This window comes from Lichenostomus cassidix, chromosome 5 (assembly GCF_008360975.1).
Source record: "Lichenostomus cassidix isolate B80296 chromosome 5, HeHo_3.0, whole genome shotgun sequence".
NCBI classification, from domain to species: Eukaryota; Metazoa; Chordata; class Aves; order Passeriformes; family Meliphagidae; genus Lichenostomus; species Lichenostomus cassidix.
The window spans coordinates 17,160,658-17,174,347 of record NC_139486.1 but is presented as its reverse complement, the minus strand read 5'-3'; the positions used below and the strand labels follow the sequence as shown (position 1 = coordinate 17,174,347).

At 39.8% G+C, this 13,690-nt stretch overlaps 2 protein-coding genes across 4 annotated transcripts in view; both read left to right on the top strand.

The window, feature by feature from the left end:
* The window catches only part of ZC3H14 (zinc finger CCCH-type containing 14), a 503,257-nt gene that overhangs the window by 142,402 nt on the left and 347,165 nt on the right, over positions 1 to 13,690 (top strand). The window lies entirely within an intron of this gene.
* Positions 4,643 to 13,690, top strand: part of TTC8 (tetratricopeptide repeat domain 8) — a 36,073-nt gene continuing 27,025 nt past the window's right edge. For 2 of the 3 annotated variants that reach the window (XM_085061587.1, XM_085061585.1), the window contains exons 1-2: positions 4,644 to 4,893; positions 13,233 to 13,262. In XM_085061587.1, the coding sequence (XP_084917713.1) occupies positions 4,786 to 4,893; positions 13,233 to 13,262 (138 nt within the window). In that variant the 5' untranslated portion in view covers positions 4,644 to 4,785. Of the gene's footprint in view, positions 4,894 to 13,232; positions 13,263 to 13,690 lie in introns of all 3 variants that reach the window. The other variant, XM_085061586.1, reaches the window with a different exon arrangement.

Here is a 13,690-nt window from a genome sequence, read left to right as displayed (position 1 = left end):
CAGCAACAGCCAACACCAACCATTTGAGTGCAACTGAGTTATTTCATGCACCACAGCCTGTGTGAGAAAACTCTTGAGAAACCAAACAGGCTCTCCAGGCTCCTGTCCCCCCAATAAAAAATACAATTCCAAGTCAGAGTAATTTTATTTGCAGGCCAGTTTTGCAGTGTGGCTACATACAGGGGACACTCATTTGTTGCCCAGTTTGTTGAATTCTTTCCAGATCTAACATATACAGCTTAAGCGACTATGACTCACAGCTCACTAGAGGATCACTTCGTGCATAGAAAGGCATATGTACAAAGGACCAGCAAACAGAACTGCACCCACTCTGAGAACAAAAAGCTTTGATGTACAAAACTTTTCCAGAGTCAAAATTTTCACTGACCTTTGGCTCAGACAACCCAATCCAACTTCCAGACAGAGAATGGCTTTAGAAAAATGGGGTATGTAGTACACTGCACACATATGCACTAGACAGAAATTTGTCTTTGTGGGAAATGGAAGTAGCAAGTTCCTTTTTCACATTCTCACAAATTGGTAGTGGCAACTGTGCAGGATTGGCAGCAGCAGGAGGTGGTTGCATTCTAGGCCAGCATCTAATCAGCTTTGTTACTTCTGTACTTGCTCTTTTATATGCTCTTCAACCCCACAGAGAGGCATTTGCTGGACTTTTACTGTTGGCATCAGTCAAATGCATACAACACACTTTTTTTGGGATAAACACCAGTCTTTGCAGTTGAGGCTCATATCATATACCTCAGCAGACAGGTTGGACTCATTAGCATCCAGGAAGGTCATGTCACCACAGCAAACACAGCAGATCTGAACCAGACATACACATACAAAAGAAATACTGCTCATGTGAATTCAAGGAAACTAGAAAGAGCAGGGGTCTTTAAAGGCCAGGAGACCAGCAGCAGATCCTCAAGGATTTTAGTAAGTTGGAGAAGTGTAATGTGGCCACCCATAGAGTTTAAAACTTGGAGAAAGTACTAAACTGATTAAAAGGTTCAAATTTGGGGATTTTGATAATCATGTACATGAAAGTCCCCATATCAGAAAGCTCAGAATATGTCTCCACACAGGAAGTAAAAAGCAGTATTATCAGTGCAAAAGACTTCAAAGATGATATGCGTGGGATGATCTGTGTGCCAATATCAGAGAAAATTTTTCTGGCTTCATATATCATGTAAAAACTGAAAAAAACCTCTTCTCTTCTCTGCAACTAAACACAGAGCAAAAACCCCTTGCAAAGGGTGGCTGGAAAGAAGGAAAATTTATTTTCCTGAAATTTGCAACACTGCAAAATCTCATTGTAAAAAAGCTGAAGATGCATGTTGATCTAATTGCTACCATAGGACAACATTAGTTCAGCTTGATCACTAAGAGCAATGAATACCTTTTGCAGCAGCCTACCAAACAAAAATTGCTGCAGAATTACCTTCTCCTTCCTTTTGCTGAGAAGCTATACAGCAGTATCTACCCATCTGAGTTTGGAAGAATGTGACCTTTTCTATTATAGATAGAATCTTTGTGATAAAAAAGTATGGCTGAAGTCCAGTAATACATGCATTACTGATGAAACATACAGCAATTCTTTAATTTTAAAAGCATTCATTTTAGACCTCTCCTCTCAAAAGAGCTCTTTGAAATGTTTACAGTTTTTCTTGCTTTTGAGGGAACCCTTCCATGACCAGTGACCAAATACTGGCATCTCACATGACTCACAGTTTATTCTCATTGGTTTCCAGTCACACAGCCTCATTTCAGTTTCTTCTTCTGAAATGTCTTTAGCTTTCCTCAAAGGAATGTCAAGTTTATCCCCCATATAAAGCAAGCCAAACACACTCAGGTGAGCCAGGCCATGGATAGAGCCAGACCATGATAGCTGTGACTATTTCACTCACTTGAATGCTCCCAGATTGATAGAGTACTTTGAAACCTTAATCTGCAATCATGGCTTCATGGTGTTTCATTTTGATTCGCTATCTCAAAATGGAAATAATTAAAAACCCTGTTATAATCAAACATTCTCAGCATGCTTAGACATTTAATTTCCTTCGCAGTCTGGAAGTAGTCACTATGATAGTAAAGCTTAAAATACATGTCCACAAAATAAAAAGTACATGCAGCACTTTAATTATGAGTTTTTTAAGATGGCAGTGTTGGAATCAATAAAATTTAGATGCTATTGGTCTCCTCTTTTCTCCTGTGCATTTAAATGGTATGTTTAGCTGATGTGGTGACCTGTTCAAAAAGAAAACTGCCTTTTAAAAACATTTTGGCACTATTTGTCTCCAGTAAACAAATAAACACCGGTTTGGCAGTTTAATCTAACAACTTTGGGACTAATGCACTGACCTCAAAACTCACCTGTACAAACTGAAAGTGCCATTCACATTAGGTTCCATAAAAATGTAGCAGCCCAGACAAGCTGGATAATTGCCTAACACGGTAACAGCAAGCATTTAAAACCAGACAATTTCGTAAACATACCCCAAAGTGGAGGAACTGCAATTTAATATTTTTAATAAATACAGGGGTTTTAATGAGTGCTCACAATTTCTCTAAAGAGCACATCCTGCTCATTGTGCTTAGTCTGACCATAAAACATATAAAGCGGAGAAGGCACAGAAACAATTGTCTTATTCCCTCTCCACCCTTCTTAACTGGGGATGGCCTGCGTTCCAAAAAAGACTTCACTCAGATCACTGTTTTCCTGTTGTGGTGGATTGACGCTGGCTGAATGCCAGGTGCCCACCAAAGCCACAATCACTCCCATCTTAGCTGGGCAGGGGAGAGAAAATATAATGAATGGCTCATGGGTTGAGATAGGGACAGGGAGAGATCACTCACCATTTACCTTCACAGGCAAAACAGACTCAACTTGGAAAAATAGGTGTATTTTATTAACAATCAAATCAAAGTAGGGTTATGAGGAATAAAAACTAAATCTTAAAACACCTTCCTCCCACCCTTCCCTTCTTCCTAAGCTCAACTTCACTCCCAATTTTCTCTACCTCTTCCCCTCCAGCAGTGCAAGGGAATGGGGAAAGAGGGCTGTGGTCAGTTCATAATATATTCTCACTGGTCCTTGTTCTTCCCAAGGACAGGAGCCCTTACCTTGCTGGAGCATGGATGCTTGAGCATGAATGCTTACCATCCTCCATGAACTTCTCTGAGTCCTTCCCACGGGCTGCTGTTCTTTACAAACTACCCCAGCATGAGTCACTCTTCCATGGGATGCAGTCCTTCAGGAACAGGCTGCTCCAACATGGGTCCACCACAGGGTCACAAGTCCTGTCAGTGAACCTGATCCAGGACCCGATCCTGTAGGGCTCCCTTCATGGATTCACAGCTCCTGCCAGAGGCTTGCTCCAGCACAGGCTTTCCACAGGGTCACAACTTCCTTCAGGCATCCACCTGCTTTCTTTGAGCATCCTCTACTCCGCTGTGGTCCTCCATGGGCTGCAGAGGGACAGCTGCCTCCCCACAGTCTTCACCACAGACTGCAAGATCCCTGCTCTGGTGCCTGGAGCACCTGTCCCCTGCTTCTTCTTCACTGACCTTGGTGCCTTCATAGCTGTTTCACATATTCTCAGTCCTGTCATGAGCAGCTGCAGTTGTGCAGGCTTTTTCTCCCCTTTTATAAATTTTTATCCCAGAGGTGCTACTACCATTGGCCTTGGCCAGTGGCTCTATTGGACACAGAGGAAGCTTCTACCAGTTTCTCACAGAAGCCACTCATATGGGCTCTCACCCAAGGCCTTGCCATGCAAACCCAACAAATCTGTGCACTGTTCACAGGACAACCCGAACAAAGCTCTCTGTAACTGCTACTTCAGTTCAAGCCACTTACCCCCACATTTGAATAAGCTATAGTCCTGGGACTGCCACTTCTGCTTCTCCCTCTTTACACCTGACATTGGTCTTGCTAATTAATTTCATGCATCTTGGACAAACTGGTAGTTTAGGTGAGACAAACATAATAAAACCAGAATGATCTCCTAAAATGCCGCCAATGTAATTTTAGCTGTCTTGCTAGTGTTCATCCCTCAGGTTTTCACATCACAAACGCAGTTACTGCTCCAACCATCCCTGGGGATATTTTTCTTCCTTTTACTTTCATTGATGGGTGCAATAACCATTTTGTAGTACATATAAACCAGGAGCAATTGTATTCCAACATTTTTAATCTCTAAGTATCTCAGTCTGATAATTTTCCTGCAAAAACTAATGAACTAAATGAACTGATGGGGCCTGCAAGACTGAAAAGCATTGTTCACAGCAATCTCTACTTTTCTCAATGAGCGGTCCTTGGCTTTAAAGGACATTTTACCCAAATATGGATTAACAGACTGTATTATTCTCGTTTATGCATTTATTCTACTCCAAATGGCCCTTGCGAATAGGACAGAAAATGACAACAGTTGAAAACGGTGGGGTTATTGGCAGTCTACTGATCCCAGTACTACCTATCAAACTCTGCTTGCAGTCACCAATGTAATAAACCCACGAGTCGCGCTGGCAGGGCGGGCCTCGGCCAAGAGCGGGGCCGCAGCTCCGGGCCCGGGGCCGCAGGGCAGCCGGCCGGAGAGCAGCTGGCCGGAGAGCCACCTCCCCGCGGCCCTGCGCTCCGCCCCAGCCGGCCGAGGCGGGGCCCGGCGGCTCCGCGGCAGCACCAGCGCGGCCGCCCGCGCTCCGCCCCAGGTCCCGCTCGGCGGCAACGCGGCGGGAGGCGCGGGGGCTCGGCCGGAGCTTCCCGGTGCTCCCGCCGGCGAGATGGGGCTGGAGCCGCTGTTCCAGGCCTGGAGCTACTTCAGGCGGAGGAAGTTCCGGGAGTGCGCGGATGTCTGCTCGCAGCTGCTGGAGAGGCCGCCCGGCGAGCAGGTAGCGGGGCCGGGCCGTGGCGGGAGGCGGCGGTGAGGGGCGGCAGCGGCCGCGTCCCGGCTGCCTCAGCACCGCGGGACCCCTTTGCGCCCGCTGCAGCCGCCGGAGGGGCCGGGTACGAGCCCCGGCAGCGGGGCAGGGAGCGCTAGGCCGCGCCGAGCTGCCGGAGCAGGAGGCCGGGCAGCGCTGCCTCAGTGCGCTCCCCCCTGCTCTCCCGAGGCTGGAGCTGCGAGCGGCACTGCGGCTCCTCCTCAGACACGCCCCGGGGCAGCTCCTCCCGCCCCGGCCCGGCGGCGGACAGGGGAGCGGTGCCGCGGCTGCCTGGTGCTGCCGGAGTGCTGCCGTGACGGCCGCGGGGCCAGGATCCCTGCATCGAGAACTTCACTCACTCAGGGTTTTCCGGAGTTAAAGGAGGGAAACCTAAGACTAAAAATCAGGTCTGCTAGGGGTGTTCCTGTTGATTTTATGCTGATGTTCAGATACCATAGCTGCTGTATGGACTAAATCACACGAGGTTAAGAGCTGTGCATTTTAGCTCACCTCGCGTCCGAGCCCTGCCTTGGGACAGGAGGCGTTTGCATGCCTCCCTCTTTGCCCTTTTTCTAGCTGCAAACTCTCTGGAAACGTAGAATGTCTTTTTCAATACCCACATGTTTTCTCACCCTTCTTTAAAAACAAAGGATTTGAGAAAGTTGCTTCTGGATTGATGTTTACATGCGTGTAAACACTTTTTATGCCATATTTTAAGAAAAGTAATTTAATAGACTTCATCTTAAACATTTTACAGTAAATTTGTAAGTCTTTCAAAGCATCCTGTAGGCATACTTTTCATCACGAAGGAGAAATCTTTAAAGAAAGCTGCATGGTCACAAAATAACATAAACATAAAGTAGAGTACTTATTTAAATTGGTTTAGGATAGATATTTAAAAAAATCCTGGTTTTGTGGTTGGTACTAGAAGGCACCAACAGGTAGCCATCAGCAGAAACATTTTTAGTGGAGAAGGTATTCCGAGAATATTGTTTCTGAAACCTATTTCCATTATTGGGTCTTTACATATATAATCTTTGCATATGAAGGGACAACACTTGATTTGTGAAATAACAAGTGAAATAACAAAGAGTTTCTTTGATTTGTGAAATAAACTCTTGAAATAGCACAGATAGTAAATAAAAGTTGTAAAGATCATAAATCTTATGTTGCTCTTAATTTATAAACTTTTTATTAGTAAAACATTTTTTAATCTATGATCTCAACATGGAACTTTGAAGACAGCTGCATTTCTACTGTGTGCTGAAGCAATGGTATTGTTACACCTGTCAGCTCCAAACTTTTGCTGGGCTGTTTCCAGTAGCACTAGTACGGAACTGAAGATGTATGAGGCTGAGAAAAAATGTTTAGGAGGAAATTAACAAACAGGAATGAGAGGACATAGTTGGATAAGGCCTTGAGCAACCTGGTCTGGTGGGAGGTGTCCCTGCCAATGGCAAGGTTGGGGTGGAACTAAGTGATCTTTAAGGTTCATTCCAATTCCTTCTCATTCTATGATTCTCTGATGTTGATCCTAATTGCTTTTCCTTCTTCCAAATATAGATCACACATGGCGAAACACAAAAGTATATAAATTAAATTGTTTTCTTAGGTAAGGTACACATTCTCCTTAGAAAATAAGGACCTTATATACTAGCAATGAGGGAGTTTTTCCAAATTTTGTATAAGGTTGAGACAAACAATTGATCACTTAATTTAATCTTTGAAATGCTCACATCAGCCTATGAGCTTGATCTTTTATAAGAATGAAAGAGGGGAAAAAATTTAAGATAATTTCCTCTGAGAAATGGTGGAGGGTGGGGTTGTAAACGTTGTCTGTACCAGATCAAATCATTAGGTCTTAGAAGTTTCATGTGAAGTCTCTGAATTTTAAGATCAAGTTTCATCAGTGTTTTGAGAAAACTTTCAGACCACAGTTGCATGCAAATGACTAGACTTTATAAGTTCAGTATGTTCATTTCAGAACTGTGTTCCTATTCACAGTTTTATGTGGAAAAGGTACTCTTCAGCAGCAGTGTATTTCAAACCTACTGGAAAGTTCAGATGGAAAAGAGGCAAACTTGAAATACGGTTGGTTTGGTTTTTGCCTCCTATAATCTTCCTGAGGAATCCTTATTAAGAGCTCACTTTAAGCAGAAATCAATGACTTCTGAAAGTATTTGAAAATATATCTACTTGAGGTTGAGAAGTATCAGTCTATCTCTATAACATTTAAAAGTGCATGGCAGGATGTTTCAGTCTTTGTCTGAAAAGATTTCATACAGCAATGCTCAAGTAAAGCCTGTCCTAAGTTTGCAGACGCTAAGTGGATTTTACTCTACATAAGTATTTTATGTAAGGAGTAACAATTTAGAAAATTTAAAAAAATATATAATAAGTGGAGAGTGGTAAATAAATGGCTGTTAAGCATGTTGTTTCAGACAGATCATGGAGTATACTGCTTTCATGGTGTTTAATGTAATGGCTGCACAGCTCTTTTCCATCATTCCTCTCTGTTAGTCCAGAAAAAGAGCACAGCTCCTGGCAGGAGGTGTAGTGTTATTAATGCTGCCCATTGTGGTACAGCAGGTTGGAGAAAGCAGAATACTGGTTAAATGACTTTCAAGAATGCAAACTCATGCCAATTCAAAATAAAAAAATGTTACACCTAGAATCTCTTCAACAGAACATTTTCTGATTATCTAATTAGAACGTAACTTTAACATTCATGGCAGACTTTAGATGGAATGGCATTTCTCTTTGTTAGTCAGCTGTGTTCATGATATTTCGATTATACCTTTTTTATTGTAATCAACTTAAAATCTTCATGTTTACTGGTTATCTGTCCAAGTAAGCCTGTATTTATTTTATTACTCTGCTTCTCATTTGAAAAACCTTGCAGGTGTTTTCCTTACCCATGTTTTTGCACTTTCAGCTCATTACTTTCTAACACCTGCTGCTTTCAGGTACCAATCTGTCCTGTTTATCCTGCTAAACTTGAGGCATGTAGTAAAGGAAGTAGTAACATGCCTCAAGAATATGTTTTGTATGTCACTGAAACCTTACAAACTACTTTTGACTTACATAATAAAACAAAATGGAAAATCAAATCATGTTTATGGATTATAGCATATATAATTTACATTTAATAAAATCATTATTTTTCCAGAAGCTTTGAAATATACTAAGCTCCAAGGCTGAACACAGAGATAATTAGAACTCAAATAAGTGGCATACATTACTTAATTCTCCTGGTTTGCCTACTCTAATCTTTCCCTTATTCTGAAGTTATTCCAACAGTAGTATACCAGCTAATTTTCTGTAGTTGTGCATATTAGAAAAGTGATCTATGGTTATTTTATTTCCACATTAATTAAGAATCCAGGACCACTCTCAGGCAGATTGATTTCTTGATGTCTCTGTTACTTTTGGAATGGCATGTTAATGGAATCAGTAGTTCCTAAATATTTTGATTGAACTTTAATTGTGTTGTCTTCAGCCACCTACCTAAAAAAGGTTGTGTCTTCCATCTGTGTGAATTATATTAGTAGTATTTTAGTATAAGCTGGCAAATTATCTAAAATGAATCCTTTTTAGTACCTAACCCAATAAGTGTGGTTTATAATGCTTAAAAAACACATAGCAAGTCCAGCAGTTTTAATGGTCAAACTCTTAGTAGTAGCACTTCTACAAATCAAACCCAAGATATGTAATGTTGGGCACCAGGAAAGCAGACAGACAAATGACAACACTTATGGAAAGTTTGGATTAAGTGAGCTGCTGTGCAGCACGGGTGAATACTCAACGACTGTAATCACTGTGCCATCTGTTCTTATCCTCTTGTCCCATATTCTGCTGAGCATGTGTTTCCCAACCTCTGCAACCAGGGAAAGAGGGATCTGACAGGAACAGTAGCCTCTGTCACTGTTCAGGGACTCAATTCTTTGAACAGCATGCATTAGGATATCATTTAAGCCACAGGAGATGGTGTCCTTCAAAGACATGCCCAGGCTGAGTTAAACAGTGGCTCTTACAGTTCAGAACCTTTTCATGCTCAGGCAACTGGCTTTCTCCCTTCTAAGACATGTAATGTAACAGCAGATAAGTAAAGGAAGAGAATAAGAATGCCTAACTGGATAGTGTTTTCATGCCTGAAAGAGATGGCCTTTCCTGTCTGAAAACCTGCCCTTTTTTCCCCACCTGTCAGCTAGTCTGCTAAATGATAGCACCACTCATGCTCCATTGGATCTGCAGTGCTGGCCTAGAGCTTTGGGCTGCCAGAGCCAGCTTTTCACAATAGCCTTAGCAGTAGGCGCATTTTTGTAAACACACCTAAAAATGTAGTAAGAAATTTTCTTGACCAGAATATCTTGATCTGTGTCTTGATTCACCATTCCCTGTACAAATAGCTTAGTATTCAGGATATGTTCCTATCACAAGTGTGATGATAAGAAGTTCTTAAGAACATGGCAAAAGATGATATAAAGATAAAAATAAGTTTACTGATCATCCAGTCAATAGTCACATGTACATACATTTAAAGGCTTTCTTAATTGGTGCAGAACTCTCTTTGAACCCTGCCACCAGATGCAGTAAGCCCTAGGAGGTTTTTAAGGTATTTTGTTGACCTTTTAGCTAACTGGGCACGAATCAGAAATTTTCCTATGTACCAGTATTAAATACTATGGAATTATAAATCTTGAATTCTTAAAGAGCACAACAGCAAAATTGAAACATTTTAAAATCAATCAAATTTTCCTGAAGAGTTCTTAATGAATAACATTGTGATAGAAGAATAATTAGCTGCAACTGAGTTACATCTTGTGATTGAAGTGGTTTTTTTTTCTATAAAATATCCTGTGCATTTCTTCATTTAAGAATTAGGAATAAAATTATATTGGTGGAATTCACTTCTATGCTGACATTCTTATCTCAGGATAAATAAAAACTGTGTTTTGTGTGACTAACATTTGGGGCACACAAACACATAAAATACTAATGTTCAGTTTAATTATTTTCTATTGCAAGCAAGCAGGCCTTGTCTTCTATGTTTATAGTAATAGCATGACCTAGAGGAAATACAATCCAGGACTGTCTCTGTTGATCATCCTGATTAGTCACCTAATCTGATTATTCTTTGTGTTCCATATGTCAGATTCAAGGCAATAAACAGAGCCCATGTATGAGACCTGCTCTAGTTTAACAATAGAAAAAATTTTGCCTAATATAATTAATAGACATATAGTGAATGTCCTTCCTTTAACTTGATTAATAGTATTTTATTAGGATTTGCTTTTGTTCATTCTTCCTTTCTTCTCCCATGTTGAACTTTCAGCTGCTATTATTTGCATACTTGTTTTTGTAAGGTCGTAATAAAGTTATCACAGTTACGTTTATGGGCATTGAACTTGATTTGAAAAATAATTTTCAACTGCAATCAGTTATTGCTGCAAGAGACAGTAAGTTTATGCATGAAAATGATGAGACAGTGAAGTCATTGTTCCTGGGTAAAAGTTTGGGTTTTTTTCCTGTGTTTGTGCTCTTAATCATTTGAAGAGCATTTTCAGAATATAATAATTTTAATGTTCTGCATGTATTAAATTATGGTCACCAGAAATTGATTGTAGAATGAAGCCTTATTATAATTATTATAATATAAGGTATGTAATATATTCCCTCTTCCAGGCTATAAGTGTCAAAAAACTTAATTATTCTAAGTGTTTTTGGTATTCAAATAAACTGACTTTACATTTTAATATTAAAGTGCCCACATTGGATTTAGGGATCTGGATTAAATAGTTCCTTCATTGCTTTTACAATCTTTTTAATTTCAAGGGAGCTTTATATGTGTAAATGAAGAATGAATTTGAGCTTTTGTTTTGAGACACAAGCTTACAGGGCAACACTATTTGTTAATCCTCTCAAAGAACTCTTTATTTGAAATCTAGTTCCAGTGGATTACTTGCATGTGTAGCAACTGCTGGATCCACCCATGTTAAAGTATATTATATTTTAATGTAATGTTTGTTATTCCATGCTTTCAATTAATGTGGGGGTCCTATTACCTGATTGAGGGTTATTTAAAATCCACAGTTATTTCTTGTCAAATCCACCGTTATTTCTTGTCAAAAACTGAAAAAGTGTATTACCATGTGTGAACATTGCATACTCTCACCTACTATTGTGAGAGAACAATGGTTTTAGTTAGTATTATTGATCAACTCTACTTTTTTTCCAAAATCATGAAGGATGTAATTTCTGAATTTTATAGTAATTTAAGTCTCCTACATAAGCAAATTTGTTTAATTTTTAAATTATTTTTTAAACTAATGAACAGTGCCTAAAGTAAGATACACATCTGTAACATCAAGGTATTTTTGTGTTAGTGTTGACATAATACTCTTAACTTGTCCTCATTAGTTGCTGTAGCACATATGGTAGGGAAGACCACCTACTGCTCTTAAAACTATCTTTGTATGTGTTGTAATGCTCAGACAATGGGCTGAATAAAATGCAGGCTGAAATATTTCAATGTCCTTTATTACTTAGAAAGCTTGTGAGTTTTTTAGAAAACAAATGCTATGCATAAAAGAATTTCTAGTTCGTTTAATCATACAACTAAAATGCAAAGCCCGTTTCAGTGCCTTAGTTAGGCCCAGGTATGTCACAGTCAACTGAGATTAATCCCTGAATTAATGTTTAGTTCCATAGAAAATTCAATGTGTAAGATGTGTCATGCATTCTAACACCAATGAACAACTTTTTGTCTCCAAACACAATCTTTTAAAGGCCACACATTCCATTACACTACCGAAGAAAGATGTCTTTCACCAGTATTCCAGTCCCTCCTGTCATAGAATTTACTGAGTAAAAATGTTCAAATTGAAAGAAGTAGACCATGTCTCATACTACAAAGGGAAGGAATGAGCTTGACATTGCCATTCTCCTGGTGGAACAAAAGCCAGTTCTGTGTCTTGGCTGCAAAGCAAGCCAGCAGCACACAGGACAGTACTTGAGCTGGAAGACATTGGTGTGATCTAATAGCAGCCTTCTGATACATACAAGGAGATTATCAGGAAAATGGAGCCAGGGGCTGCTTGCAGTGATGCAGGGAAGTGAACGAGGCTTTGGTTTGATCCATGGAAAAACATTTCTCGATAAGGATAGTCAGCAGTGGAACAGGTTGCCCAGCGGCATTGAGCAGCCTCCATCCTTGCAAGATTTCAGGATCCAATTGGACAAGGCTTTGAGCAACCTCAGCTGACCTCTCAGCTGACCTTGCTTTGAGCAGAGCTTTGGACTGAAGACCTTCAGAAGTCCCTTTATCATCTGAATTATTCTAAGATTGTATATTCAGTTTGATATAGTTGGTTTAACTGTGGTAGATTTACACAATGTCAGATGTGCAAGAACTCTTTCACTGCCTCTAGTAGTAGAAATGATCTGACACTGCAAAAGACTAATAGTGATTTAGAGAAAGTAACATCTATCTCCCACCTTGCTTGTCTAAAGCTAAAGTAATACATTAGGAAAAGCTCATCTCCAGTCCCTGGAAGTGAGCAGCAAAAGCTCTGAATGGTAGTTTAAATGTTATATAAACATGATAATTACACATTAATTGGTGATAAACCTACATTTTTTCCTGTCAGTATTTACTCAGGCAGATGCAAGTTCCAGCTTTTTCACTTACAGTAAACTTAATCTGGTAACTTTCTTTTGTTTTTTGTGTAGTGCAATAGGCTGATAACTTGATTTTATTCCACTTGCAGTATTACTGTCCTAATACAATGAATACATCATTTTAATCGTAAAAGTACCATGGAAAAGTGCTGAAATTTTCTTTTGTGCTCTTGAGTGGTATCATTGTGATCACCAGCAGCAGCTAAAAAAAGTGTGCAAAGATGGATTTTATTATGTAGGCGTTCTAAAGCCCATGGGGTAGTAATCTGGTTAATTTTTAAAAGATTTGCATGCATCTTCCAAATTGATTTTCTTTTAATCTGCCATTTTTCAGCTTAATAATGCTTGAATGTTAATCTAAGATATGGCTAGCTTGATCCAGCAGAAGCAAGAAAGCAAAGGTATCAGAAAGATGCACTTTACTGCAGGTTTACTTTCATTGTGCAAAACACTCATTTGCTCCATAATGTGTGTAAGTTGGCATAATGTAATAAAATGGAAATTTAGATGTATGTGTCAGAGAGAAAATGTTTGTGCAGAAATGAGGTGGTCACTGAGTATAAATGCATTTTTGTTGCTTTTATCATTTGGCATTTCTATTGCTCAATTTCTGTTTTCTCTCTTTTCAGGAGTTTGATTCTGAATACACTGTGTTTCAGGTAAAGTTCTTTCCATAAATAGAATTATTAGGTGCAGTCATTGGGAAGAATTTCTGATACACTGCATAATACTTGTTTTGTTGTTAAGTCCTCAATAACATAAATTTGGTTTTTGTTATTGGTAAGGCATTACATTTGATAAGGGGAAGATTTTTGATATTTTGAAAAGGCTGCTTTTATATTTGATAGAATTTTATTTCTCTCATATATTTCCTGTATCTTTATTCAGCAGTTCAGTGCTTTCTAAAAGCTAAATTGAATCTACCTTGAATTATATGACCTTCATCTGCAGATGAGATTAGGAAGAAAACAATGTATATTCACATACAGAATGATGTCTGTGCTCTTAGGGCTCACTTTTGTGTTTTATTTAATGCATGTAATTGTGGGCTCTTACCTATGCCCTTCCTGCTCTTGCAGCTCAGGCT